Raw genomic sequence first — 27218 nt, 5'->3', positions numbered from 1 at the left:
AGTGTGTTCAGCCAAGACTTTTTGTAATCACGTAAAATTTGTCTATCTCAGCAGCATGCTTTGCTCTGCTGCTTCTGTGGCTCCATTTGCTTTTATGATTAGAAAAGGGACTAATCTACAAGGGGTTCTAATCTGAATCTACATTTCCCAACATGATCCAGTGTTTTGGTTCAGACTGTTCTCTAACCGGGTCACAGAGCTTTGATCCAGATATAGATTAGGTTTGGGCTCAAGGCTTAATCCAGGCTAGGACATGGGGGTTGAGTGACATCCAAATCTTGTAAGCTGCTTCAGCTTTATTATTGCTATTTACTACTTGTTTGCAGTAGGGCCATAACATGCTAAGCACTTTCCAGGCATATGAGAAGGTATGGTCACTAGTCTGAGGACCTCACAGTTTAAGAACTCAGACAAGTAGACAGAGGTCAGGGAAAGAGAACAGTAAAAACTGTTTCTTATACAAATCCACTACAATCGCTATAGGCAGCAAAGCAGGGATGAAAAAGTGGACTGGGTGTGTTGAGAGAAGTCTAATTAGTCAGAGAGCCACACAGAAGAAGGTAGAGAGGCAATTCTGTGAGAAACCAACAAACAGGAGAAAGTGGGAACGTTGGTTGACTAGAGGTAGGGACAACAAGGGAGATTTGGACCATAAGTCCAGAATCTCCTTGAAAAGTGGAAGCCAGGTCATTGTGAGATTACTGCCATCCTGAGCCACACAGGAAACAGATCTGGTGGGGGGAAGATCCCTTTAAGCTTTGCAACTGAATTGGACCCAAAATCACCACCGTGGGTTTGGGGCTGGGAGAATCCTCTCACCAAAACTGAGTGTGAGGCTCTACTTTTCTGGGGCTGGTCAAAATTTTTTATCAAAAAGACTTTTCAGTGGCAAGTGGCTTTTCTGTCAAAATGGAAATTTCCACAGGACCTATCTATTTTCATCAATGTTTTTCAGGTTTTCATTAAAAAATGAAAACCAAAACTTTTTTTTGATAAATACCTGACGAATGTAAAAGAAAAATTTTGACCAAAACAAAACTTGTTTTCATAAACATTTTTTTTAAACAGGGGAAAAACCTGCAAATATTTCCCAACTAGCACTAAATCTCTACAAAGGCAAAAAGTCCAGAAGCTTTCAAATTAGCACTGGACATTTATGCTCTGTTTATTCTTTCTCAACAGTCCATACTCTTACTTTCTTGTTATCCTTTTTCAACAAAAAACTATCTGAAGCATTAATTCACTTTAATTTATACCATGGAACATTAATGAATGAATGAATGAACGAACAGAATTGCTCAACCACACTGAGCAAAACAATGCTAACCTCATGGGCTTTCTTAAGGTAGCAAAAATTAGATCAGTAAAAGACACTTCCTCTGGTGTAATTAACAGTTTCAGAGCAAAGGAATAGCTGTATTGGCTCGAAGGAGCTCTGGTAGAAAACTGTGGGAACTCCTAAATTTCCCCAGACTGCCTCATATGGCATTTCCTTAATCTGCCCTATGAAATGGTTTGTGGTATGAAATGTGAGCATAAAGACCCATGAGGTACTCAAGTTCTCTATCGCTAGTGTCAAGCATCAGGGGATAGCCGTGTTAGTCTGTATCCATAAAACCAACAAGGAGTCCAGTGGCACCTTAAAGACTAACAGATTTATTTGAGCATAAGCTTTTGTGGGTAAAAACCTCACTTCTTCAGATGCACGGAGTGAAAGTTCACTATCACTAGTGGATATTCACTGAAGCTGTCCCAAGAGGTGGTGCTGTGTGTGTTTGTGCACACACGCACGCGCACACTAAGGGCACCTGAAACTTGAGCCCTACTCTTTTCTAGACAAAAGCTCTACTAAATTATCCCTGTCTGAGTGGGTAGGAAATACAATGAGCTGGGAGTTGCCTGCCACTCTTTGCAGGTCTTACAAACAAAAGTGTCACTGAATCAGATGCTTGAATCTTAAAAAGGTATTTAACACAGATTGGTGCCTAACTCCCATTTGAAAATACCACTTGGCCCCTAGATGCTTTTAAAAATCTGGCCTTTAATTCCCAAAACACCCCTGAACACTAGGAAAATTGAGATCTGGATTGCAATCTAGTTTTAAACTCCAAGAGTGTCCTTTCTCTATTACAATGGGTCAAACCTGAGGGCCCTGAAACCCTGAGGAAGTTTGGAGCTTTGTTTGCTTGATCCCCTGTCTTTCGCTAGAGGACAAGGACCGTGGTTCCTGACAAAATAAGAGCCAGCCCAAGAATTATGTGAAGGTCAAAAAGAATGTTCAGCCCACTTTATTTTCCATTTTTACTGGCTCCCTGACTCTAGCAAGAACTGGCAGAAAAAAAAAATACTGAAATGCTGCAAGCAACATTGTTCTCTTAGAATTTCAAACCTGTTTGATCAGACTCAAGGGTTTCCAGCAGCTAAGGTAAATTCCTGAACCACACAGAACTTCTGAGCCTGGCCCATTGCTACTTATAAACCACAGATACTTCTGTTAATACTCTACCCCTTTGCTGCCCCCCACAAAAGGATGTTAGGGAAACTAGGAATCAGCTATCAAAACATAAATCACAAGCTCTTACTTTAACATCTCAAAGCCCTGACTGGTTTCATGCTTTTTCTTTTCTCCATACGCATGCAGGCTTCCTTGTTAAACAATGTTAGCCAAATATGTCACAGGTGCAGCCCCAATGACTTGAATGGAGTTGAATTTAGTCCTGCTGAGTTTAAATCTTGTGCACCTGCTTAACAGTAGCCAAGCACAACCCTATTGTAGCAACACTGATTTCAACAGGATGAATTTGGCTCAGTGGGTTTATGTCTTTGTACTTGCTGTCTCTGCTTCTCCCCTTGTTAAGTATGCAGAATACAAGGAAGCTTTTGGAACAAAGAGCCATTCATTCACTGGGTGACTTCATTACTCTGCTAGATGTCTTTACTGGATTTCACTTGATTCTCGGCACTCCTAATTTAATAGAATACTTCACCAACTTAACCTTTTAAAAGGGGGGTTTATCAATAGTGTGGTACACAGACTTTCACGTTTCTGGGGGGGGGGGGAAAGAGATGGGAGGGAAAGAAAATTAAATTTCTTTGCTTAGTGCTCTTAATTGTCTGGAATAATTACCTCCAGTCAATTCTCAAACAAGAGCTTTCCAGAGAACTGAGTATTATAGTTGGAGTAAAGAAAAAGGAATTGAGTCCAAAAAACCCAATTTTGTAACTTATTTAGAATTACCTAATTAACCCTCTGAGTGAAGAATCCAATCAAAGCTTCTCCATTAGATTAATTATTAAAAGCCATTAAAGAGGGAAAAGTTTGTGTGTGCTGACTAATGTGCCACAAAGAGCTGTACATGTTTATATCTCCAAAGCACTATTCTGACATAGAACTGAACAGACTAAATAGGTAAAAGAGAACTGGAGGGGAAAATATTATTAATTAATTATTATTATTATTATTATAACAGACTGAAAAAGGTGACTCAGGGCTAAATTCACAAGCGGTACTTATATACTTAACTGCCATTTTATTCCCCAATCCTAATATTTAGGCTTTCCTAGCATTCACAAAGAGGACTTAAACATTACAATACTGAGTGTCACAACACCTACCTTCTAGGTGCCTAGAAAATCACAGGAACAACACTACTATCCAGAGAGCCATGTTCCATGCTCAGACTCTCTGTATGAGGAATGGGGAGAGATAGACGCCTAACAACGCTAGGCGCCTAAGCTAGCCAATGGGAAACACTAGCTATAGGAGAGGTTGCTAGGCCCTGTTCCTCTCTTAGTGATAGGCTGACTGCAGGGAGGCCCCTAGTTCTGTTTTAGCCATCCACAAATAGAAGCTCATCTGCTGGAGTCAGGTGTCCTAGGTGCATAAGCCACTTCTTAAGGGAATGAGTTAGGTCCCGCCCCACTCTGTAAAAAACAGCTGGAGGAGGAGCCTATCTTATAACTTTAAGCCCAATGGTTGAACCACTTACCTGCAGTGCTGGGAGATTCAGGTTCAATTCCTTCCTTTCATTGGTGAGGAGAAAGAATTTCAACAAGGGTGAGTACATTAACTATGGAGCTCTGGCTTAGTCTCATGTGGGACTCCCACAGTCTCTCCTGTTGAAAGTGTTCCTTGGTGGCTGTATAACAAAAGAGTTGTGGGACTGGACCCTGGGTCTCCCAGCCCCAAGATGGGGGCTCAAACTTCTAGACTGCAAAGTCATTCTCAGATGCTCTCTTTCCTCCCTGACCCAACAGAGGTGGGACTAGGCCACCCATTTCCTATGCAAGTGCCCTAACCACTGGGCTATAAGGTATTCTGGAGGGGTATTTCTCAGTCTCTCCTGTTGAAGCTGCCCCACTATGGACAATTAATTAACTATTACTTGGGAAGGTGGACAGAAACTGAAACCTTCCACTTTTCATGTGAGTGCCCTCGTCATAGGATGACCAGACATCTCAATATTATGGGGAAGGTCCTAATACTAGGGGCTTTGTCTTATATATGCAACCAGACTCTCCCCTGTCCCCACAAACAAAAAGTGTCCCAGTTTTTCACACTTGCTATCTGGTCACCCTACCTAACCACCCAGCTATAAGGTCAATCTCACACACTCTCTGGACCAGGGACTATTTAAGTATTTATGTAAAGTAGAAAAGTTGCTCTAAAATCCCCTTACAAATCTAGCCTCAGTTACTAGCCAATCCCCCTAACCCAGAGGTTTTGTTCCCTTTATTGTTAAGATGGAATACAGTCATGCTCAGAACTGAATAAAAAGTAGAAGGTGGGTAGAACTTCACTGGATACTTTAGGTGGAATGGCTAAAAGACACCCTGTTCAGAATAGGTGAAAGTAGCAGTGCAGGCTTATAGCTGATGGCTCAGGTGATCCATGAGTCAATTTAGGGAGGAATAAAAGGACTCCTGCTAATTAAGAAGGAATTCACCTGCATACATTTTCTTTCTGGGGAAGGCCTTCCTGTTTAGTGCTCATGATAGTGTATAGTAAAAAGTTTGACCTGTTTCTGCTGCTTTAGTCTTAGTTATTGTAAGTCAGATATATTAGAAATATAATGCCAAATACTGGGAAAGGTGGGTTGTTTTTTTGTTTCATCTGAAGTGTTTGTAAAATGCAGACTTTTAGTAGCAAAACCTCTTCCCTTAGCACAGCTCTGCCTTGCCCTAGGCCTTCCATGGATGGCATAAAGCCGAGGAGAACATTTCTTCTATTTTCAAGTCATAATATATTTAACAAGAACAACACTTTCCAAACATTTAATAGGGCCATGCACAATGGGGTGTACTAAATGTGATGCAAATTAATGTTCTTATTTGGTACCTATGAGTTAAAGCCAAAACCTGAATGAATCTGGATAGCTCAGTCATAATAAGTGAGAGCTCAGACAGATTCACAGCTGGGTTTGAAAAGGGAGCTAATCATGAAAGCAACATTTTAAATCAGGAAGGAGCAAGGAGAAAATACAGGTTTGTTAGGGTAGGCCTAGCCAAGTGTCTGAACAGCTATAAGCATGTGTATCGTCCCCATACAAATATATCGGAATCTGAAAGGGCAAAGCAGGAAGTGAAGAGATGAGTGAGAATTTAAAATAAAAGTTAATTGAACTTTATCTTCCATTTGCACAAGCGCGTGTGTTTGACGGCTGATATGTGGAAGCTCCACAGGGGCTCAGCGTTTCAGAGTAAAAAACGGTCACCATGTGCAAACTGCTTTTCCAACTAAAAACTGAGTCCCAGGAAAGTACCATGAGAGGCAGACTGACTTGTTACTCAAAATCATTTCTGGGTGTCTTGCTCAAATTAACAAGAGCAACTCAAGGTTCTTATTCAGTTCAGGAAGAATTTTATTTTACCTTGACATTAATCTGAACAAAAAGCCTGGGTCTGAACACCCACAAGCTGCAGGGAACTTGTAATTTGAGGAAAACTTACCACAACATTCCATTCATGCACAGAGTATGCATCCTTTCCTAGTTCCCATGAGTTGTCATTTTCCACTGGTTAGTGGGAAGGAGTGTTGCCTAGCAGTTAGACTCTGGACCAGAAGTCAGGCATTCAGGCTTCCTCTGTGAGTTGCTTTGTGGTAGCAGTCAAGTCCCTTCCCCTCTTTGTTGTTGTTTTCCCTCCTGTAAAACAGGATAATAACTAATTCACAGAGATGTCAGTTAACATTTCAGATTCCTGGAGGAAGGTGCTATAGAAGTGCAGAATAGCAGCAGTATAATATAACTACTGCTAAGTACCAGCAGTAGTCTGCCTCAATTGCACTTTGCCAAGGATATTTATTGTTACTCTCTCACTACCCAACACACACTTACTTCCTTACTTAATCACTCATGAAGATGCTTGTGCAGAGCTCTGAGCCTAACTTCTTAGCCTCCAAGGTAGTCATAGAGCTTAAATGCAGGACACTTGCTTTAAGGCTCAGTCAAAACAAACAAAATGCTAAAAATAAATTGGCATCTCATCTGTTGCTGGGAAAGGATCATTCAGGAGAAGGAATGAAAGGTCGGTAATAAACACCTAGAAATTCTGTGGCTTGAGAAAAGGAGTCTGTTTTTTTTTTTTCTGTCAGATGGTGGAAGAGGCTCTTTCCTAAGAGAGCGTTCTTGATGGTGTGGGAAGGCAAAGAATGAATCTTGAAACAGAAATAATTTACAAATGAGCTATAGCAGATAAACCTGGTGGTGTTTGAAGGTTTAAATACTTGTGGGAGTCCGATCTGAATGCCTTGCAAGCCAGACTAGCCGGTTATATAGGCAGAGGGACTGTATCAGGGGAGAACAGCTGGTGCCATGGATCAACCATATTCCCATGGCAAAATGGAACCTCCACCCTTTCTTCTTCTCTTGTCTGACGGTAGTAACAGTTCTAACGCGAAGTGTTGGCCCGGGGGGGGGGGGGGTACATATTTTGTAACCAGAGGCGGATCTACAGGGAAACACAGTGCCCTAGCACGGGCCTCCCCAGCTCGAGAGGACCCCGGGCCGGGCAGCCCAGCACCCGCCGCGGGGGAGAGCAGGGAGGGAGCCGCGGGGTGGAGGCGCCGCATGCGCTGCGCTGTCCCGGGCGGTGAGCCGGGCTCCGGCTGCTGGCTGGCGCTGGCGGCCAGGTGAGGGGCCGGCTGGGGGCGCCGGGCAGCGCAGGTGCGGCCCGCGGGAAAAGGCCAGGGACGCATCCGCCAGCCAGGTAAGGTAGCCCAGCGGCCGGGACTGCCCCAGCTCCCATGCACTGCCCCCTACACAGACACACACCCCAGTCCCCTGCCCTGAGCCGCCCCCTGCCCTCACTCCTGCACCCCCAAACAACCCCAGCCCTGACTCTGCATCCCCCCGACGCACCCTAGCCCCCTGACCTCCCTGACTTCTGCAACCCCCCGCCCCGAGCACCAAACAGGAGCTCCTGCACCCCCCCCCCATCCCCACCTGCACCCCTCGCACCAAACAGAAGCTGCCCCAGGTAAGCGCTCCACACCCCAAACCTCTGTCCCAGCCCTGAGTCCGCTCCTGCACCATAACTCCTGGCCAGACCCCACACTCCAACCCCCTGCCCACTCCTGCACCCTAACTCCCTCCTAGACCCCACACCCCAGCCCTGAGCCCCCTCCTGCACCCTAACTCCTGGACAGACCCTGCACCCCAACCCCCTGCCCACTCCTGCACCCTAACTCCCTCCTAGACCCCACACCCCAACCCTGAGCCCCCCTCCCACACCCTAACTCCTTGCCAGACCCCACACCCCAATGGGTTTTTTAAAGTTTTTTTATTAAGCGTTCTTATCCAAAGCACTTAGAATCCTCCGCTAATGGTACAAACAATATTTGGAAAGATCATTAAGAGGTCTGCCTTGACCCTTAGCAATTTTCAAGTGGTCTCTGGGGGGAGAAAAAAAAGTGTGTTAGCAAAGCACAACAACATTACACACTGGTTTGGGACAGGAAGTGAAGAATACCAGGGTATGCCTACACAGCAACTAGACACCCGTAGCTGGCCTGGGCCAGCTAACTCAGGCTTGTGGGGCTTGGGCTTGGGCTGCGAGGCTATTTAATTGTGGTGTAGACTTCCAACTTAGGCTGGAGCCTGGGCTGTAGGACCCTCTGAAGTGGGAGGGTCCCAAAGCTCCAGCTGCAGCCTGAGCTTGGAAATCTACACCGCATTGAAACAGCCACAGGTTTCTCTTGTTTGTGTAGACACATCCGTAACCGGAGAAGACCGTTTTGGTAGGCAGAAGATAATTACCTGAGTCAATGCCCTGGCCAAACTCAACTAATGGTGCCACAAGTATGCCTGTTCTTTTAACTAATATACAGTATCAATACATCTTTCAAGGATGATATGTCACCTGAAGGATGGGGTTGCCTTCAGAAACGTAGTGCTCCTTAACACCTTGCAAGGTTCCAGATCTAATACTGAATCAGAGGAAAGAATACCATCTAGTGTACACAGAGCACTTCCTTTTGCATTTAAACATTCCTTTAAAGGTCTTTGATTCAGGTATTGACCTAGTCTGATCCTGCTTAATTTATTTAAGAGCTTAGGGTCTGAGCCAAACCTCACTGAAATTAAAGAGAATCTTTCCATCCACTGCAAATGGGGTTTTGTATCCGGCCCGAACACTGATCACAGCAGAAGCTGTCATTTGATATAACATTATAATACAGCAGTAACCACAAAGCATACCACAATTCTAGTCACTTTGACATCCTAGACAGCCTGAACTCCATCCCATTAGAGCACTTTGATTAGTGACATGCCATTTCATGTGTCATTCCCTTAACAAGAACATATTAAAAACCATCTTTCATATCAATGAATTTTATAATCTGATGTACACTACTTCTAGCAAGGTTAACTAATCATAGTGCTAAGAGAAAATATTCTTCTGCATAAATGATGCATCTGCCCAAGTTTGTATGTTAAGTATGACTAATGCCATATCCAATCTCAGCTTTATGAAGAATGGGCAAATTATATGTAATAAATAATGAGCTCTTTATTTATTAGAATCTAAATTTCTACAACTCACTGCAGATGATGAGGAAGAATATTTGGCAATAATTTAAGCAGAGGTGATGAAAGAGGTTCTGTTGGATGAAAAGACTCAATTCAATAAAACATAAATTTATTTTATTAGAAAAAAATAAATAGGAAGCACTAGAGCCAGAGAATAAACTAGTAATGTGATAGGGAAAGAGATTTCAGTCTCATGAGAGACGTGGAAATTTCATTTGCGGAAGTCTCTAAAGGTTCATCTGTAGGAGCTGATCCTCATTTGTTCACCCAGTAGGTAGCCTGCGATCTTCCTTGTCAATGTGAAATATGCCTGAATGTTGTTTGTTTGGATTATTATACTGGCAGTGGGTTTTTTGCAGTGGGTTGTGGATTTTTTTAAAAATATAGAACAAGGATAGACAAGTAATATGAAATGAGAAACTCCCAAGTAAAGGTAGAGTCTGACATTTCAGTGTGTTGTGTTTGTCATTCTGTTCTTGACTATTCATGATTGTATAGTGAAATAAAATGTGAATGTTACACTAAGTATCCTCTCTAAAATTCATTAGTTCATATCAAGTTAACCCTTCAGAGGCCTTCCTTTTCCATTCTATACTATCTTTGCCTAACAAACCCAACCAGAGTCTTCTGCTTTATCAAGCCCTGAATCCCATACCTATCTCCAGTTACAATAATCTTTGAGTCTCTATCAAGGTTTATTTTTACAATATACTCCAAAAGGAGAGGACTGAGCCATAAAAATAAATAAATGGGTTGGAGTGGTGCAAAATGTTCACATTAAAACCACATGCGACTCACTTGCATAAACACTCCGACCCAGGTTTTCAAGGTTTGTGAACCTTACCATTAAAATTGGCTAAAGGTTGTTTGAACCTAAGTCAGGTTAAGGTTTGGATCAGACTCAGGCAAAATTTTTACTTCTGCATGATTTTAGAACAAATCTGAGTTAGAGATTGTGGTTTCGGCCTTGTTTTTTGCTTTTAGTTGTGTGAGTAGGAGGAACCTGTTGCAACTTGTGGAACTCAAAACACAGAAATTGACTTTAATATTACAGAAAAAAATATACTAAATTTTTCACTATGTTCTGAGAACACTTTTTATATTGAGAGTATTTGCAGTGAATAGGGTATATCTCTGGCTTTTTTTATTCCATCCACAAGGATCAGAATCCTAAGCAACTTCTTGGCTATAAATAATACACCCGCTTCTGATTTTTCTCCCTCGAAGGTGGCATCACAGACGGTCCCCCTCTTTTTGTATCTTGCACCTTGATAAGGAGGCTCGGCATATATTGCCTCTCTTCCCCAATGCCAGCCTTCTCAGAATGGACACTTGAAAGCGATTCCTATACTTTTGCAATATAAATAATAAACTGATTTTATTCTGGGTAGAATTCAGTGGCAAGAAATGACTCCAATAATAAATCAGAATAAGGCAGAATTTGGCATCTCAGCACTGATGTGCAGCTTTTATGAGGAAGGAGGTGACCCTCTTAGGAAACCTATCCGTATAAATCTCAGCTACTCAGAAGTTATAGCACTTGGCAATGCTGTTAGCAGGCCTTGTTGAAATTCAGGCCTTGATCATGAAAAGTTGCAGGAAAGAGGATGGATTTATCAACTTCCGTGAACCACCCTAACTCTTGTTTTTTTATTTTCATACTTGTAAATTAAATTAAAAGTGGTGTAATTCGCTTACTGCTAGCCTTGCCAAAAGAAAGTTCTGGTAAACCTCAGGATACTGGGGAGTGGAAAACTGGTTCTGAAATATCTCCATGCCCACTTCATCAGTGGGAGCATCTGCTTAGTTTTAGAACTAAACCTCAAGCCGCCTTTGTACACTTGATTGGTAAACTGAGTGAGTTCCAGATTCTAAAAGCATTGCTCTTGCACCTATTGCATGTAGTATGTGAGCTGTGTGTCCTCTGCTACTGCCCTCTAGATTCAGAATTGTTCAGCTGTGTGTCACAGGGATTCTCCTTCATCACAGGACAAAGGGGTCTGTGCTTTTAGCAGCAGGAGGAGAGGATTCGCTGCCAATCTGCAGCCCCATTTGCCCACGGTTTGTGCAGCAAAGTGACAATGGAAAAGTTCTAGATAGTCCATGGATTTGTTACACTGATGTGAAAATGGAACTGAAATCTTGTGTGTGCCGCATGATCCTAACAGTTAAACTGCATCTAAATAGATGTCATGTATTGGCTAGTGGGGGTGGTGGAGTACTATTATTCTCTAACTGATCAGCTGTGTGTCAGAAGCTTTATACTACTGAAAGCTAATGGAGATTCTCCCTTGAGATCAAGTGGGAGGATCCTCTGCTGTTAGAAAAGCAGGACAATCTGTACTCAGCGTTGCTGAGTTCACGGGCAACACCAGATACGACAATTACGTTCTTAAGTGGATCTTGTCTGTTACAGCGTCTTTAGCCACAATGAAAAGCAACTTACCACCAGTGTCCTCCTTTAACTATTCTAAATAACAGCTGAAATCCATCATTTAAATGAACTATTTTTCCATTGTACTGCAATGCTCTTGTGCATTGTGGTTTATATTCTCTAGCCAACAACATTAAGTTCTGATGTTTCACTTCCCTGTGTATAGAAATCCCAGTGACATTCAGCACCTGCTTTTATCATTTCTCCTGTCCACATTCAGTTGTTCTATCCATATTTTCTAAGCTGCTTACAAAGCCTGCGTTTTCAAAGGGGAAAATATTTAAGATGTCAGTCTCCATTATCCTCTTAGACAATGTAATTTAAGGGACTGTCAGGTCACCTTAACGTGTACAGTTATCTGTCTTGTATGTTGTCAAATTTTATAGGAAGGAAGCTTATTGCAGGAAAGTAAGAGGTGTTGATTTAAGGATGCTATAAGTAACTGTATAGTTTGTCTAAAGCTGACTCACTGCTCTTAAGGATAACATTCTATTTAAACAGTATGGTGAAAAGATAATTTAAACAGACTGGGATGTACTCCTTAAGCTCTAGCAGATGTATTAACTGTCAGCAAGTATAATATAACAATCCCCAAATAGTTAGAGAAGAGAAATTCTGAATTACTTACTTCTATCAATAACTATGGATGCATGCAGTATTGATGTAGCCATGTTGGTCCCAGGATACAGTACTAGATATTAGAGATACTACAGAGACAAGGTTGGTGACCAACAGAAGTTGGTCCAATAAAAGATATTACCTCACCCACCTTGTCTCTCTAATAACTATGGAGACAGGATTATCTGAGCCCCAAAACTGCCCAATGAATTATTGTGTAAGATGCTACCTTGGAAAATATTCCTGTATGTCTGTTCTCGGCTCACCTGGGAGCCAAATAAAGTGAAGGACTCACAAGAGCTGATGGTCAACTAGATGCAGTGGTAAAGTTCCCAGAGCTTTAAGTCCAGGGTACTAAAGTCCAGTGTGTAATTACAGGCAGAAATGGGTTTCATCAGCAATCTCACATGCAGACTGATGGATTCTGTAGTTGCTTATGAAATATTTTGTTATGTATCTTCTAGTTTTCAGCAAGCCACTGAAAAACAAACAAACTCATCAGGTGAGTTGTCTCACCACCTGTTGGGATTTTTTGGCTACTTATACTGAATGATAGAAGTCTCCCAGAGCTGATATAAAACCGAGAACTTGTTTACTTGTGATCACTAAACAAAAAAGCTAAAAAAAACCAAAGCCCTTTCCCTGATCTCACAAGTGTTAATGGTTTTAATCCCTGGGTCCTGCCAAAATTCCAAGTTGGCTAAATATTTTCTACCTCCTTTTAAATTCCTTGTACAGTTTAGGAAAGGATGTGAAGAATAACTTAAAAGTTAAACTATTTTGTAGTGTTGCAGTGCATTCTTAAGCAGCTTCTGTGACCTGCCCCAGAGGTGGCTGCATTTCAGAAGCAAGCAAGGTGTTTCTGTCATGGTAGCATATGTGATGCATCAAGGGACTTTAGGCTCCCTTGGAATGTAGGAGGCCATATACATTGGCTTGGGAGAATTAAATTTTTATTTAATTTTTATAATTTAGTTGGATAATCTTGGTTATTTTTAAACTTTTTTCCAATTTTTATCTATTTAAATTTTCACAGTTGCTGGAAATTGTGGGGTGGGATCAGACAATAGAGGGGGTAGGGTAATTAATGACAGTAGATGTTGAGATTCAAAAAATTAAAGCTTTATAATTGTCAAAATACAAATTGTCACCATTGCATGTCAAAATATACCAAGTAAATATTCTTAAACCAAGTATAATTTCACAAGCAGCATTTTTCTTACATTTACCGATCTGTAAATTTCAGTAATTATCAATGGAAATATGTTTGTCATGAAATTATGTTTACTATCATCTACTGATTAAAAATCTCATCCTTCCAAGACTACATATAAAGGTAAAAATAGTTATAATTGCAACATAAGGTGTAGTTTTTTAATGGTGATTAACCACTGGAACAGGGTCGTGGTGGGTTCTCCATCACTGGCAATTTTTAAATCAATATTCGATGGTTTTTTAAATAAAAGATATGTTCTAGTTCAAAAGGAATTATGTTGGAGACATTCTGTGGTCTATATTATACTGAAGGTCAGATTGCTGATCTGTAACTTTCCTGCTGAATTGTAGAACAAGCTGACAGAACTAGTCTCTGGACTGAAATATTCTTCTGTGTAAATGCCATATTCAAAGGCATGTGTGGATTAGGCTCTAATATTTAATTTTTCTCAGAATAAACTCCTTTCAGAATGACAACTGGGTTGAAATTTCTCATGCGTCCATGTGGGGGAGCAACAGACCAAGCAATCTCACCGGTAGGAAGGTCATGGGTATACCAAACTGCTAAGAAATCATTACACTACTGACTGGATTTGATAGATGAATGTAGCTTGCAACTGGATTCAGAGCCACTTCACAAGCTTTGAGGACATCTGTTTTAAGAATTAATTAAATCCTACACCCATTGAAAGAATCTGAGAAAAATCATAGGGAAAGATGTGCAACACTGTGTGTGTTTAGACTTGAACCAAGACTAAAGTTATTTACTTTTCAACAGCCTGTAGCTTTGTCCAGGTAATAGAATGCATTGTTAGCCAAATACAGATTTGTGTCTGTATTTTTATCTTTGGCTTTCTGACTTAGTTTGTATTCTGTTGTCGGGGGTTCATCCAACTGTAGCTGAGTCAGTTTTCCTTTTGCTACTCTTCACTTTTATCTACAGCTTTACCTACACTTGACCTTATAATGGTGTGTGGGTTTTGATTTTTTTAATAATTTCCCACCATTGCAGCTCACAAATATGTAAATATCCCACAAACAAGATCATCCTCCCAACACTCCTGTGTACGACAGAAGCATTAGCAGCATCCCAATTTGTGAAATCTCAGAGTAAATGTCTTGCAGAGCTGGGAACAGAATCTGCCTCACCTGAATCGGAGTCCAATACCATAACCATCAGACCAGTCTTGTTCTCTCTCGCTAATGGTTCACATTTTTAATCTTGTATCTGAACGTCTCTTATTAATATCTCCCTCTTGGGTAAGGGATAACAGGAATAATTTCATTCGGTCATGTTACTCTTGCAAACCAGAGCCTGTCCATTTGTTAGCAGCCAGAACATTATAACAGCCTCTTGCAATGAGCATAGCAGTAGCAAGTATAATAATCATCGTTAGACTAGCCATGACAACAATGAAAATTCCACATGTTGACAGAGGCCAGTACAGTTTGCAGCCCAAACCATGTGTCCTTCAGAGTAAATGCTGTGGGTACAGCCATATGATCAGCTGCACTTTGTTAACCCCTAATTCCCATCATCCTGATTGAGCTTGCAAAACCCAAATACAGCAGCACACGTTCTTGAGTGAATTTGCTGCCACAACCTATCTGGAGCCGTCATGGAAAAGTTCTAATGGTCTCCAGTGTAATTCCTGCTTGTTTCTTAATCAACACCCTGCTGCTCCCAGTGGGAGACTCTGTGGCCACAGTTCAACATAAATACTAGAAAACAGCTGTACCTTCCCCCCACCCCTTCTTTTCTTGAATGTACTTTGGCAGAAAGGTAAAAAAGGATTTGCATAGGATCAGGCGTAGCCTATTTTGTTTCTGTTGTGCTAGCAATTGTATCAGTTGCTTATTCTTATTGGTCCCCTTTTATGTTGTCTTATTTGGAGCTGTTTTCAGAGTAGCAGCCGTGTTAGTCTGTATTCACAAAAAGAAAAGGAGGACTTGTGGCACCTTAGAAGCTAACAAATTTATTTGAGCATAAGCTTTCGTGAGCTACAGCTCACTTCATCAGATGCATTCAGTGGAAAATACAGTGGGGAGATTTATATACACAGAGAACATGAAACAATGGGTGTTACCATACACACTGTAACAAGAGCGTTCTCCAATTGGTTTTTGAATGCCAATTGTGTCCACATATCTATTCAGGGGACACCATCACAGGACCTAATAACATCAGCCACACTATCAGAGGCTTGTTCACCTGCACATCTACCAATGTGATATATGCCATCATGTGCCAGCAATGCCCCTCTGTCATGTACATTGGCCAAATTGGACAGTCTCTATGTACAATAATAATAAATGGACACAAATCAGACGTCAAGAATTATAATGTTCAAGAACCAGTCAGAGAACACTTCAATCTCTTTGGTCACTCAATTACAGACCTAAAAAGTGGCAATTCTTCAGTAAAAAATCTTCAGAAACAGACTCCAACAAGAGACTGCTGAATTGGAATTAATTTGCAAACTGGATACAATTAACTTAGGCTTGAATAAAGACTGGGAGTGGATGGGTCATTACGCAAAGTAAAACTATATTTCCCCACGTTTATTGCCCCCCCCCCCCCCGTTCCTCAGACGTTCTTGTCAACTGCTGGAAATGGCCCACCTTGATTGTCACTACAAAAGGTTTCTCCCCCCTCCCCTGCTCTCCTGCTGGTAATAGCTCACCATGCATACTGTAACGAGAGTGATCAGGTAAGGTGAGCTAACACACATTGTTTCATGTTCTCTGTGTGTGTATATATATCTCCCCACTGTATTTTTCCACTGTATGCATCCAATGAAGTGAGCTGTAGCTCACAAAAGCTTATGCTCAGATAAATTTGTTAGTCTCTAAGGTGCCACAAGTACTCCTTTCCTTTTTATTTGGAGCTGATAATGTTACAGGGATATTTGTTTTCAGGGAAGCCCTTGAAATTTAAGATGCCCTGTGTAATAAGTATCTGATGTACAGTGCTAACAAGAAATTGAGAGGGCCTGATTCGCGACTGCCTTGCACCTTGTGTTATCATTTACACCAGTTCAACGTGCTACCAAATCTGAATGCTACCTTTAAAATCCACTCTCTCTCCACTTTCCATTGGTATAAAGATGCAGGGAAATAATGAGTTGGGGTCTGAAAACTCATTTCCTGGCTCCAGCCACGTGATCTGGGCCAGGGCTCTAAAAACTAAGTCATCTGTTGCATACAGCTACCACTAATGTTACATACAAGTTTTTGTGTTTTCTGAAGTTTTAAAGTGAGATATTGTAGAAAGAAACTACGGATTCACTGCTCTATCTAAAACTTCATGAAATGAGAAGAACCGGTCACCCTAAGGAAACAATGAAATGTTGCAGGTGAGGATGGGGTTGTTTTGGTTTTTAAGGGTTTTTATTATTTAAAACTTTTGTCAATGGAGCATGCAGCATCTAGCAGGATAAATTTGTTCTGAATCAACAAAGGAAAAAAAGAATATCCTGAGAGGCAGATACCAAGTCCTCCTGCTTACAGAGCATCCAGTCATGTATAAGGCCACAACATAATTCACAACAGTCTCTTGACCAGACAATAGTAGTTTGCACTTCAGTGCAACCTTTCCTACAGGGATTCCAAAATGTCTGATCGTTAGGTTTTGCATCATCTATGTGTTATCCCTTTTTAAAAAAAAATCAGATAGGAGAAGTGACTCTCCCAATATTACATTCAATAGCAGAGTCAGGAATATAACTCAAATCCTAACTATGTTTCTGACACTTCAATAAATTGCAAAAACCAGTACTGTGTCTGAATGCTAGTATTGTAACCATAATGTTGAGAGGTATCATCTTGCTGATATCAATGTGATAAGGGCAGAGGTCAGTTTCAAATAGTGGGTTGGAGGGTCACTCTCCCGTGGGGAAGGAGAAGAAATAAATAGGCTTGGTGACATTGAAATATGGCTGTCAGGTAATTTCTGTCTTCAAAGGCATATGCTGTCTCTTCACAGGTGCTGATCTACATGCTGCATTTAGCAAAATGTCTGCAGATTCCCCTTAAACCACTTTGACACATCTTCCTTTTGTTAAACTAGGCACTAATCCATATAATTGTTAGTGGTGGTTTGAATGAATGCAAGTTGACGGGTGACTCTTTCATATAAATGTATTACAATTGTAGGCTCTTGTGTATTGCTGGGTGTGCTCTGTATTACAGTGTTAAGTTTGAAATGTGTTCTCATCCCTAGAGGGGGAAGAACATATAAATTATCCCAATCTCAGCCGATCACATATTCCAGACTCCTGAGCTATTTAAAATTCCTAATTTTCAAAAAGTGAGGGATTAAAACCTTTCAATTGACATGGAGTTTATACACTGTCCTTTTGTAGATGGATATTAGCCTCAAATTAGCCCCTTCAGGCCTATTATGTAGCCTATGAGTAAAAGTTTACTAAATTATGCATCTTTGTTTGACCCTTGCCCATAACATGGAGGTGGCTACATGGACCCTTTTAGGTCTTTTCCATCTCTAATTTTTAGGATTCCAGTGCCACTACTTACTGATGGTGCTCCAATCCATCAATGTACATTATAAACAGATTGCACTTGATAGAGTGTTGTATTTTATATAGTCTGGATAACTCTCCAGAAGACACATTCTAGCAAACCAGGAGGTTTTGGTAGGTGAGGTTGACAAGTAAAATATTATTTAATATGTGCCTGTTTTGACTTGCCATTGCCTTTGCCTTCGTGATAAAATGTAAAGTTATTCTCAGTGAGAAAGAAGGGAGACATGTAATGATAAAAAGGTTTGCTATGTTGTGTGTACGGTATGCAGGTATGTTCAAAGTGAGCATAATGGCAGTTCACCTCTATCATGGATTGGAAACTGAAATAGACACTGGTCTAAATTTTTACATAAGTTTTCAGACTTAAACTTTAATCCTGCATCAAAAAGATCCCCCCCCACCCCGAGCAGGAAGAGAGAGGTGGAGGGAATTGTACCTCAGAGCAGTATTGGTGGTACAATGCCTTCTCTGGCTACTGCTGGGGTGGTGCAACTCCTAGACCACCAGTTGCTCAGGGTTGTGCCTAAAGGTACAATCTACCCCCAAATGTTTTGGATTCTGCCTCCACTGGCTTTCTGGAGCTCATGCAACAGTTCCTCTCTCTGGCCCTCCTGCTTGGACTTTCATATACAGCTAGTGAGAGTGCTGCCAAGAGCCATGTTTCAAGTAGCTCACATGAGCCTCTGTTAGGAATACAGCATTGACTGACCTGAATTGTCCTTGCCTGTGGGTTGACATCATTTACGTCTTCCTGTTCACTGAGATGCTTCCCCCAGCTCTGCTGCTCTCCAAGGCAGTGGGGGAACTTTCATGAAGAAAGTTAAAGAAGTAATTTTTTAAGCTCCTCATTCTTCACTTCTTACCCTAGTGCAGACAACATTCAGACTTCATGAGCTTCTCCCTCCCCAGATGCACAACATCAAGTTCTGATTTATTATGGAGCCATAATTAGCCCCTGGAGAAGGCATCTACTTAAACCTCCATAATTAGTACTTAATTTCTCTAAAGCTAGTGAAAGGCCCTTTTAGGTTCCTAATTGGCTGCTACTTCCTGTTAGCATTCACTTTGAGCACGAATTACCAACTTGGGAAATAAGTTACTTTCACAGGAGTAATGCAGTGGCTGGGGATGTGAGCAGCTTATCAATCCAGAAGTGGGATGGTATGGTATCTTGGACTGCTGGTCAAATATGTTTCACCCATGTTGCAGCTGTGGAATGTAAACTAAATCTGTTGCCAGGTCTCACTTGAGTTGGAACAGTCTAGGCACAAACCCACACCAGCTGTGTTCAGGGTGCAGGGCACCCTCTGAGTACTGTAAGCTCCATGTGGCAGGCATTTGTATCATGCCAGTGTCATTTTTAATGATGTCCCTGGCTAGGTCCATAGGTGGGGCCTCCAGATGTAATATCATGAGCCTTTCCCATTTGAGGTGAAGGACAAGGCCCAGAGGTAGGAGCAGACCCATGAACCTCTAAATACTAACGGAGTGAGGCACTGAGGGGCCCATACTGATCCTCAGGCCTCCGTCTTGTCTTGCCAAGTTGTCCCCCCATAACATGGTTCTCAGCACAAAGTTATGGTCCTGTCTCCCATCTACTAGCCTCAGAGAAGACACATACAAGAGATGGTTGACAACTACCAGTTACTATCCATAGGAAATCTTGAGTATTTGGGTTTTTTAAAGAAAGTCCTGCAAAAAAATATATTTTGTAAGAGACTGAGATATATCAACATTTTTACTGCAAAAAGATTGACCAAATTGGGGGAGGGGAAAAAGTTTTGATCAGCTCTAACAGTTATCATTGGACATGCAGCCATCCGAGGAGACACAGCCTTTGGCTTTCCATTTATACCAACAAATAAGATGCAGTGATAACTGACAAGCTTAAAAATATTTTTTTTAATTCAAAATTGACACGAACATGTATAATGCTCACCCATTTCTGTCTCTGTTGGGTCACTGACCAGGTGAAAGTTAATGGTTCCTTATGGCACTTCTTTTTAAAATACTCGAAAATCCTGAGACCTAACTGACATTCCCTGTGACTGTAGAGAACACTACCTGATTAGCTACATAATCTCTATGCCCCACACCTTTAACACCCTACTTTATAAAGCACTTTGAGATGCCTGGAGCTTTAAAGGTACTAGAGAAAAACAAACTTTCCCATATTCAGTATCCCTAGTGTTTCAGGGCAGAGTGTGGTATGGATTTCTGATGGATGCAAATGCACACACTGAAAACTATTTTGGCATATTGCACAAGAGTTTGAACATGTGAATGAATGTTAGAATTTCTCCAGCAAGGATCATTTTGAATAATTCTAAATTAAATATTCTCATTGAACAGCTTGGAGATTTTCATCAAGCTTCAATGAATCTTAAATGCACTGATTCATGTTACAAAGGTATTTTGCAAAAAACAGACCAACAACCTGTGCAAGCTTTGATTGTTCTTTAGAGACAAAATGTCTCTTGCATGTAAGGGCATGCTCCAGGAAGATGAGCCTCTCTGTGAAAACAGACTTGCACCAGAAGAGACTCTGTCTAGAGTTATTTAGAGACCTAATTAAGCTCTAGAGTAAATGTACCATTGAACAGCTTAATTAGCAATATGTTTATTAGGAGCTAATTACATAATTCCTTAGCATTTTTGAAAATTAATGATTGCCACTTAGCCCACAGAATCTAATTGACCAAGGTTAAGGAGAACAGGCAAAATCTGTTGCAGAGTCCTTTTGCTAATAGAGTTAATCATTTACTGTTACTTTCGTTGTACAAACAGGGACCTAGAAAGTGCTGCTTATCCCAACAGAAATTCACAGTTGCATCCCACATATACACAGAGATGTCCCCGGGAAGGAAAAATGTCCTCCAGTTCATACCATATGGAAGCAATGGACAAACCCATTCAGATCAAGTAACTTTCTCCTCGCTTTCATCATTTTGAGTCTGCACACTGAAGAATAAAGTCTTTGTGCCACAGCACCTTCTCACCTAGGAATCCAAAGGCCACATCCATGTTTAAATCTTCTGATCTCCCATAAGATAACACAATGCATTAATGCTGAGACACTATGGGTATGAACAGGTGTGATGTAAGAATGAAAGTAATGCCTAATTTTCCTATTAATTCTTCCAAAACATAATCTGTTTTTAATCCCTAAAATGGAACCTAAGCGTCTGGACTAAGTATCAGGGTGGTTTGAATTATTTTTGTGTGTAACATCAAAAGCCACAGGAAGATTCGTTTTTAGGTGCTGTCCCTTCTAATTCTAACACCACTTCTCCTGCTAGCCCTTTGACTAACATCTATTAGCAGTTTAAACAAGATTTCCATGCCTGTGATGGCTTGCAGAATCTCATTTTGTGTTCCTGCTGAAGAACATGGTGTCATTCAGTCTCCTCCCTGTTCTGTACTATGTTCTATGATTTCACGCCGTACATGAGGGGGAATCTTGAAATGTCCATACCTCTGATTCTCACCACGCCAGTCTATGCTGGTGCACAGAATTGTGATATATGAATAAGCAAGAGCACAAAGGCATGGAATCAAAAGTAGCTATGTAAAGACTAAGAGACCTTTGGATCTATTGCTATAACTCCCAAACACTACATCTCTCCACTATGCCTGGGCTTTTGCCAATATGCTGAAGATTTACATGTGGCGTTTGATGCTTTCATATTATAACTTAGACTGTCTGACTGTATTATGATGTTTCAAGAAGAGCAGACTTCTGCAATCCCGTGCTGGGCATCCCACAGCCCATGCATGTCTAGTAGAACGTATGGGATTAATCTCGGGCACGTCGACTCCCAGCTGAATTATATGCCAGTAGCGGGTTGGAAAGTATAAAGAGAAATCTGTCTGGTTCCAGCTTCAGTCTCACTGCTTAAACTCATGAGAAGGAAGGAACAAGGCTGCAACAAGAAGTCTCAAATCATTTCCTAGACACCCAGGTATTGTAGAACAATTTTAAATATTGTCTTTTTCATTTGAACATCGTGCTTGACTGGTAACTATTGCCCCGGCTTTGTTTTCAGTGTCTATTTCCCCTTAGTGGTCTATTTTAATTTAAAGGGCATTGGCCATTTTGAATGATATTTTTATATAGGGAATATTTTATTGGCTTATTCTTATAAAAAAAAAAAATTAGTGCCCGATCATGCTTGGGTGGTAAGTACCCTCAGTTCTCACTGATTTTAATACAAGGTGAGGAAATTCAAGCACTTTTTGATTGGGCCTTTAAAAGCAGACCTAAGATAAGAAAATATATATATCCATATCCACTTTCTTGTGGGAAGGCAATAATTCCTTTCACCAAAATAAGCAAACCAGGTCTGTACTTCTTGGAAGTTCAAAAACAGATCCAGCAATTAAGAGATGTGTATTCATCTTTCCAATAATGGTAAAATAACTGCTGTCTCATTATTTCTTTACCAATAATCTGTAAAGTGCACTTTGATGGAAAGGAACCTGGGCTCTGAAGGTAAAGCAATGCCAAAGATTAAATATCAATAATCGGACCCAGTCATCTGGTGACAGCTCCCCCTACCCCCTTGTAATTATAAAATATTACTTTGTTAATGTAGTGGGAGTCTCCAGATAAGGTCCTAAATATATCTTCTTTACGGAGAAACAGGAAGCATTAGAAGTATTCATGGACATAAAGAACACCACCCCTGGCATATGGTTTTTATGAGATGCTCCGTACATTCATCTGTGTGCTGCAAGGTACCTGCTTCTAAATAGCCAATGACCCAAACACACAAGGGCTGTGTGTATGTAAACTTTTGAAGTATTTTTCAAATGCCATTTTTTCACAAATTCTATTTTTTTACTTTTTTGCAATCTGTTGAATTAACTGAAAATCACTGTTACAAAATCTATTGCCCCTAGGGATCTGAACACCCTCAGCAGATGGTGTGCTATCTCTGCTGTAGTTGCTCCATCTCCAGAATTAACCTTTTCTAAATTGACGTTGCTGGAGCTGTATTAAAATAGCGCATTTCATGCTGAAACTGGACTGGGAGCATTGGAACAATCTGGGGATTTTTGTTTTTCTGATTTAAAGTTTTTTATGTCTCTGAAACTGAACAGAAAACAGACTTTCATTGCAATGATTTTAACCGAGAGTGCATTCTTCTCCATATCTGCTCTGGAACTTTTTACCTTACTTGTCAGGCACTATATCTTAATCCATAAATACTATCAATTTCAGACATTGTCTTACACTTTTTTAGATCTTGCAGAATCTAATTGATCCCCCACTTCTGAAAATGTTTTGTTATGGAGAGAAGGCTTACATGGATGCAAAATCTTTGGCAGCTGTACAAACCAACTTGCTATCGGCTTGAATGAAAACTCTCCTTTATGCAGAAATTCTTGTCAGCATGATTCAGCATGGTCTGGAGGAATGAGCGAAAGTGTCGGAGTGGGAAGGTTTCCCTGCCTCTATCCCAGACTCGCTTTATAGTTATGGACAAGTCATTTCAGCCCTCTGCTTTAGTTCCCCATATGTAAGATAAGGACAATAATATTTACCTGCCTCTTTTAGGGGTGTTATGTGAATTTAGCTTGTAAAGTGCTATAGAAATGCTACTTATTGATAATTACATCAGCTAATTCAGTGCATAAACACTGTACTGATTAGCACTCTGTAAAGACCTACATATAGATAGTGTTAATTTTTGCTGGTCACAATACCAACACCTATTCACTAACAAAAAGCCTCAGACACCAACAATTTTCACATGGCTCTTGAACAGCCTATCAAAGGAGCACAAGTTTGTGACTAAGCTTTATGTTTGCTTTTTCAGGATAGTCCTTAGTGCTCTTTACCTCACAACTTCGACATGGCTAGTGATACCTGAGCCCATTATTGGATGAGGATCTTTAAGAAGGTCAAAATCTGTCCTAACTCTCTGTATGTAATGACACTTCTGAAGATCAGAATCAGGGTTTGAATCCAGAACCTTCAGTACCGCAATGCAAGCTTTTAACACCCAAGCTAAAGGACAGGTTTCAGTGGTAGCCGTGTTAGTCTCTAAGGTGCAACAAGGACTCCTCGTTTTTTGTTGTTTTTTTTTTTTTGCTGAGCTAAAGGAGTAACTTCACTAACTGGTAGCATTAGTAGGTTGTTTTCTTATATTGGACCAAATGTTAGAGGGTATTAAAGGCACACACTTTGCAAGTACATTATATGACTTGAAACTCCCCAGTTTCTAATGTACATACCATTTCTTATGCACAATGTCCTTGCTTTGCAGAATATACAGATCCAGTTACCCTCCTCCATTTCCAGGATCAGTTATGGGAGCCTGGTTCATCTTTGACATGGTTGGCTTCATTTTATTGGACATGGTGGGGATCCCAGGGAACCTAGTCATCCTCTATGCCTTCACCCACATGTTAATGTGCCACAGAAAAGTCACATCCTCTGAAATTATCCTGAGCAAGCTCGCGCTTTCCAACCTCCTGGTTATCCTGACTCAGGGGATCCCCATCACCCTCAAAACCTTTAGGCTTCAGAACATGTACAATGACCTGGTCTGCAAAATTACCCTCCATATTTACTGTGTGGGCAGAGCCATGACCATTTGCATCACCTCCCTGCTGGGCTGTTTCCAGTGTCTCCTCATTGTCCCATCTCCTTGCAAATGGTTGCGCTTGAGAGAGAATCTGCTGAAAAATCTCTCCTCAGTTATGATTTCCTTATGGTGCTTCAACCTCTTTGTGTGCAGCACCCACCTGACTTATTCCTCCTCCCAGGCTGTTGCAAACTCCTCCATCATCAAAAGCCACACAGTGGTGTACAACTTCTGCTGCGTGGTGTTCCCCAGCCGCCTTTTGTACTTAGGAAACGGGGCAGTGTCCGTCATTCGGGACTTGTTCTTCCTGGGAATCATGACTCTTTCCAGCTGCTACCTTCTCTCCATGTTTTATCAGCACAGGAAGCAGGCAAAACATCTGCTGGGGCTGCACACAAAGCATGCAGAGATCCAGGCAGCCAAAGCCGTGGTGGCTCTGTTAATTATGTACCTTCTCTGTTTTGGGCTGGACACCCTCTTCTGGATCTATACCCTCTGTGCGGACCCAGTCTCACTGAGGCTCATTGATGCACGGAAGTTCCTTGATTCCTGCTACTCAGCCATCAGCCCACTGGTGATTATCCTGACCAACAAGAAGGTACAGACAGGTTTGAAATGTGCAACCAGGAGGAGACCGTTATCAGGTGCAGAAAGTATCTCAAAGTACGTCCAATGAGAAACAAATGGGCCAGGTAGCAACTTTCAGGCTTAAGGCTTATTCAGCTTTGTTTTTAATATTGTGTATGTGTGTGTGTGCGCACACAGAGCAATTTATACATCAAGTATCTCAGAACAACAAAACAAAAAACAAAAGTAAATTCTCCATGAGACAGAGTGAAAACACAGGGTAAAAAAAAAAAAAATATCTTGTATTTGACTGTACACCCAGGCAATAACAAGAGAGGAAGGATGGTCTTGTGATTAAAGCACAACTTGGGGAAACCTGGTTTGATTCCTACTTGAGCCATAGACTTCCAGTGTGAGTAGAGAAAGAAACTAGTTTCCTTCCATCTAAATAAGTATCGAAGTTTCACTAAATATACTGAATATATTCAGTAAAAACTGGGGTACATTTTCTGAAATAGTCAAATTGGAAAGGTTTCAGAGTAGCAGCCATATTAGTCTGTATCTGCAAAAAGAACAGGAGTACTGGTGGCCCCTTAGAGACTAACAAATTCATTTGAGCGTAAGCTTTCGTGAGCTACAGCATCCAATGAAGTGAGCTGTAGCTCACGAAAACTTATGCTCAAATAAATTTGTTAGCCTCTAAGGTGCCACAAATACTCCTTTTCAAATTGGAAAGTGATGCATGCCAATAACTTTGTTGTAAAGTAACTTCCAGACTTGTATTGTTCCTTGATGCTTTGTAAATGTGCATTTAATCTTCATATTACATGTTTAAAGAAGGTGTCACAAGCTTAATAGGCATATTTAAATGTAATGTATGTCACTTATGCATTTTTGATGTCTACCAAGCAAAAGATGAAAGCACCTCGGAGCCAAAACCAGTGGTAGACATATACAGCACTGTAATATTTAATGTCCACGACACAAATCTCACTTTCAGATAGTAAAATCTAGGTTTTATCCCATGGTTCTGTGGCCTTGGTTTCAGAAGTGCTCAGTATCTGCAGGTCTCCTTGAGTCCAGGTGGATATGTGGATTCTCAGCACAATGCAAAATCAGCCTTTGGCAGGCTGCACGTCAAAACTATGACCTATGCCTATTTAAAATGTGTGAAAATTCCCCAGCAACTTTTACAGCATGTTAACCAATAGGCTTGCAGAACACAAATAAACTAGTTAGCTTAACGATGGTTGGTTGAGACACTACTACTAATGATGCAACTCTGTCACCTGACACTGAGATTGGTCCAGTAGCTTGTTAACATAGTGTCATGTTTCAAAGTTATTTCAAATTTGTGCAGGAAGTTTGTGCTCTTCTAAATGTTATAAAAACCATTCTGAAAAATGCCACTGTTTTCCATGCGCCTGAACCACCACGACAGGGATCTTTTTCAAGCTGCTGTGGTTGTTAATAATGCTGTCTATCCTGGACACTGAAAATCATTGCACTTGTGGATCAAGTGAGACATCATAGAACATTTTTATTTGAATTTCTATCAGTGGGAAAGATTCTGTTTATTAAAATTTGATAAACAAACCCCTTGTCTGTTCTTCTGTTACCAACTTCCACTTACATTCAGTGCAAAAGATTTTGAGCTCATTTCGCCTTCCTGATGATACTGACACACACATCTACACAATTCTTCTCTGAGTAGTTGTAACTAATTGCCTTGCATCTCAGTGCCACTAGGATCATTACTAACCTCCCTTATTAATTTCATAGTGCAATATTTGAAGACTGCTACTAGTGTCTCTCTATACTTGTCCTGATCATGCTTATTGCTCAAGTGAAGGTAGTAATTTAAACTTTGAAAAATGGAGTTTCTTGCCACCTTGTGGTGCAGTAACTCCTTGGCCACAACCCTGAAGGGATGGTGTAGAATAAACACCATTGCCCCTAACCTAAGGCATATCCTCTAAGATCATCTGCTTACATACTATTGTTCTATATCAAGAACAGAGCCCTAATTGCATGGCCGATATTTTAAAGGTGAAATTTAAAGTCCCCTAGGGAAAATCCATCATAAAATAGCTTGTGTATAAGTGCCACTTATATGAAAAAAAGTTTTTCACAGATTTTGGAATGCAAGATTTGTATAGAGAAGATTATTCCGAGTAGGTTTTATTTATATGGCTAGAAAATAATTTGTAGGAGTTGG

At 40.9% G+C, this 27218-nt stretch overlaps 2 protein-coding genes and 1 long non-coding RNA gene across 10 annotated transcripts in view; 2 read left to right on the top strand and 1 right to left on the bottom strand.

Annotated features, from left to right (window-relative positions):
• LOC144278198 (uncharacterized) overlaps nt 1-6708 on the bottom strand; it is a 132133-nt gene extending 125425 nt beyond the window's left edge. For 3 of the 4 annotated variants that reach the window (XR_013348541.1, XR_013348539.1, XR_013348540.1), the window contains exons 1-2: nt 6336-6708; nt 5950-6143 (exon numbers count right to left, since the gene is read on the bottom strand). This is a non-coding gene — a long non-coding RNA (uncharacterized LOC144278198). The remainder of the gene's footprint in view (nt 1-5949; nt 6144-6335) is intronic. The other variant, XR_013348542.1, reaches the window with a different exon arrangement.
• Nucleotides 6709-6813: 105 nt separating this feature from the next.
• The window catches only part of CAMK1G (calcium/calmodulin dependent protein kinase IG), a 68690-nt gene continuing 48285 nt past the window's right edge, over nt 6814-27218 (top strand). The window contains exon 1 of one of the 2 annotated variants that reach the window (XM_077839168.1): nt 6814-6876. The gene's annotated coding sequence lies outside the window, so the exon portion shown is untranslated. The remainder of the gene's footprint in view (nt 6877-27218) is intronic. The other variant, XM_077839169.1, reaches the window with a different exon arrangement.
• Nucleotides 6958-26581, top strand: LOC144278043 (olfactory receptor class A-like protein 1). 4 transcript variants are annotated; one of them, XM_077839172.1, is made up of 4 exons: nt 6958-7206; nt 20628-21802; nt 22486-22577; nt 24113-26581. In XM_077839172.1, exon 4 carries the CDS (start codon nt 24156-24158, stop codon nt 25107-25109), a length of 954 nt encoding a protein of 317 aa, XP_077695298.1. In that variant the 5' UTR covers nt 6958-7206; nt 20628-21802; nt 22486-22577; nt 24113-24155; the 3' UTR covers nt 25110-26581. The 4 variants fall into 4 exon arrangements, with proteins under 4 accessions (XP_077695298.1, XP_077695297.1, XP_077695300.1 ...); XM_077839171.1 differs by lacking the exon at nt 22486-22577; XM_077839174.1 differs by lacking the exons at nt 20628-21802; nt 22486-22577.

This window comes from Eretmochelys imbricata, chromosome 21 (genome assembly GCF_965152235.1).
Source record: "Eretmochelys imbricata isolate rEreImb1 chromosome 21, rEreImb1.hap1, whole genome shotgun sequence".
In the NCBI taxonomy this organism is placed as follows: domain Eukaryota; kingdom Metazoa; phylum Chordata; order Testudines; family Cheloniidae; genus Eretmochelys; species Eretmochelys imbricata.
The sequence above is the reverse complement of the archived record's forward strand: the minus strand, read 5'-3'. Positions and strand labels throughout refer to the sequence as shown.

Coding starts and splice junctions, on each gene's coding strand:
- LOC144278043 (XM_077839174.1), top strand. CDS start 24,156: ATGGGAGCCTGGTTCATCTTTGACATGGTTGGCTTCATTTTATTGGAC.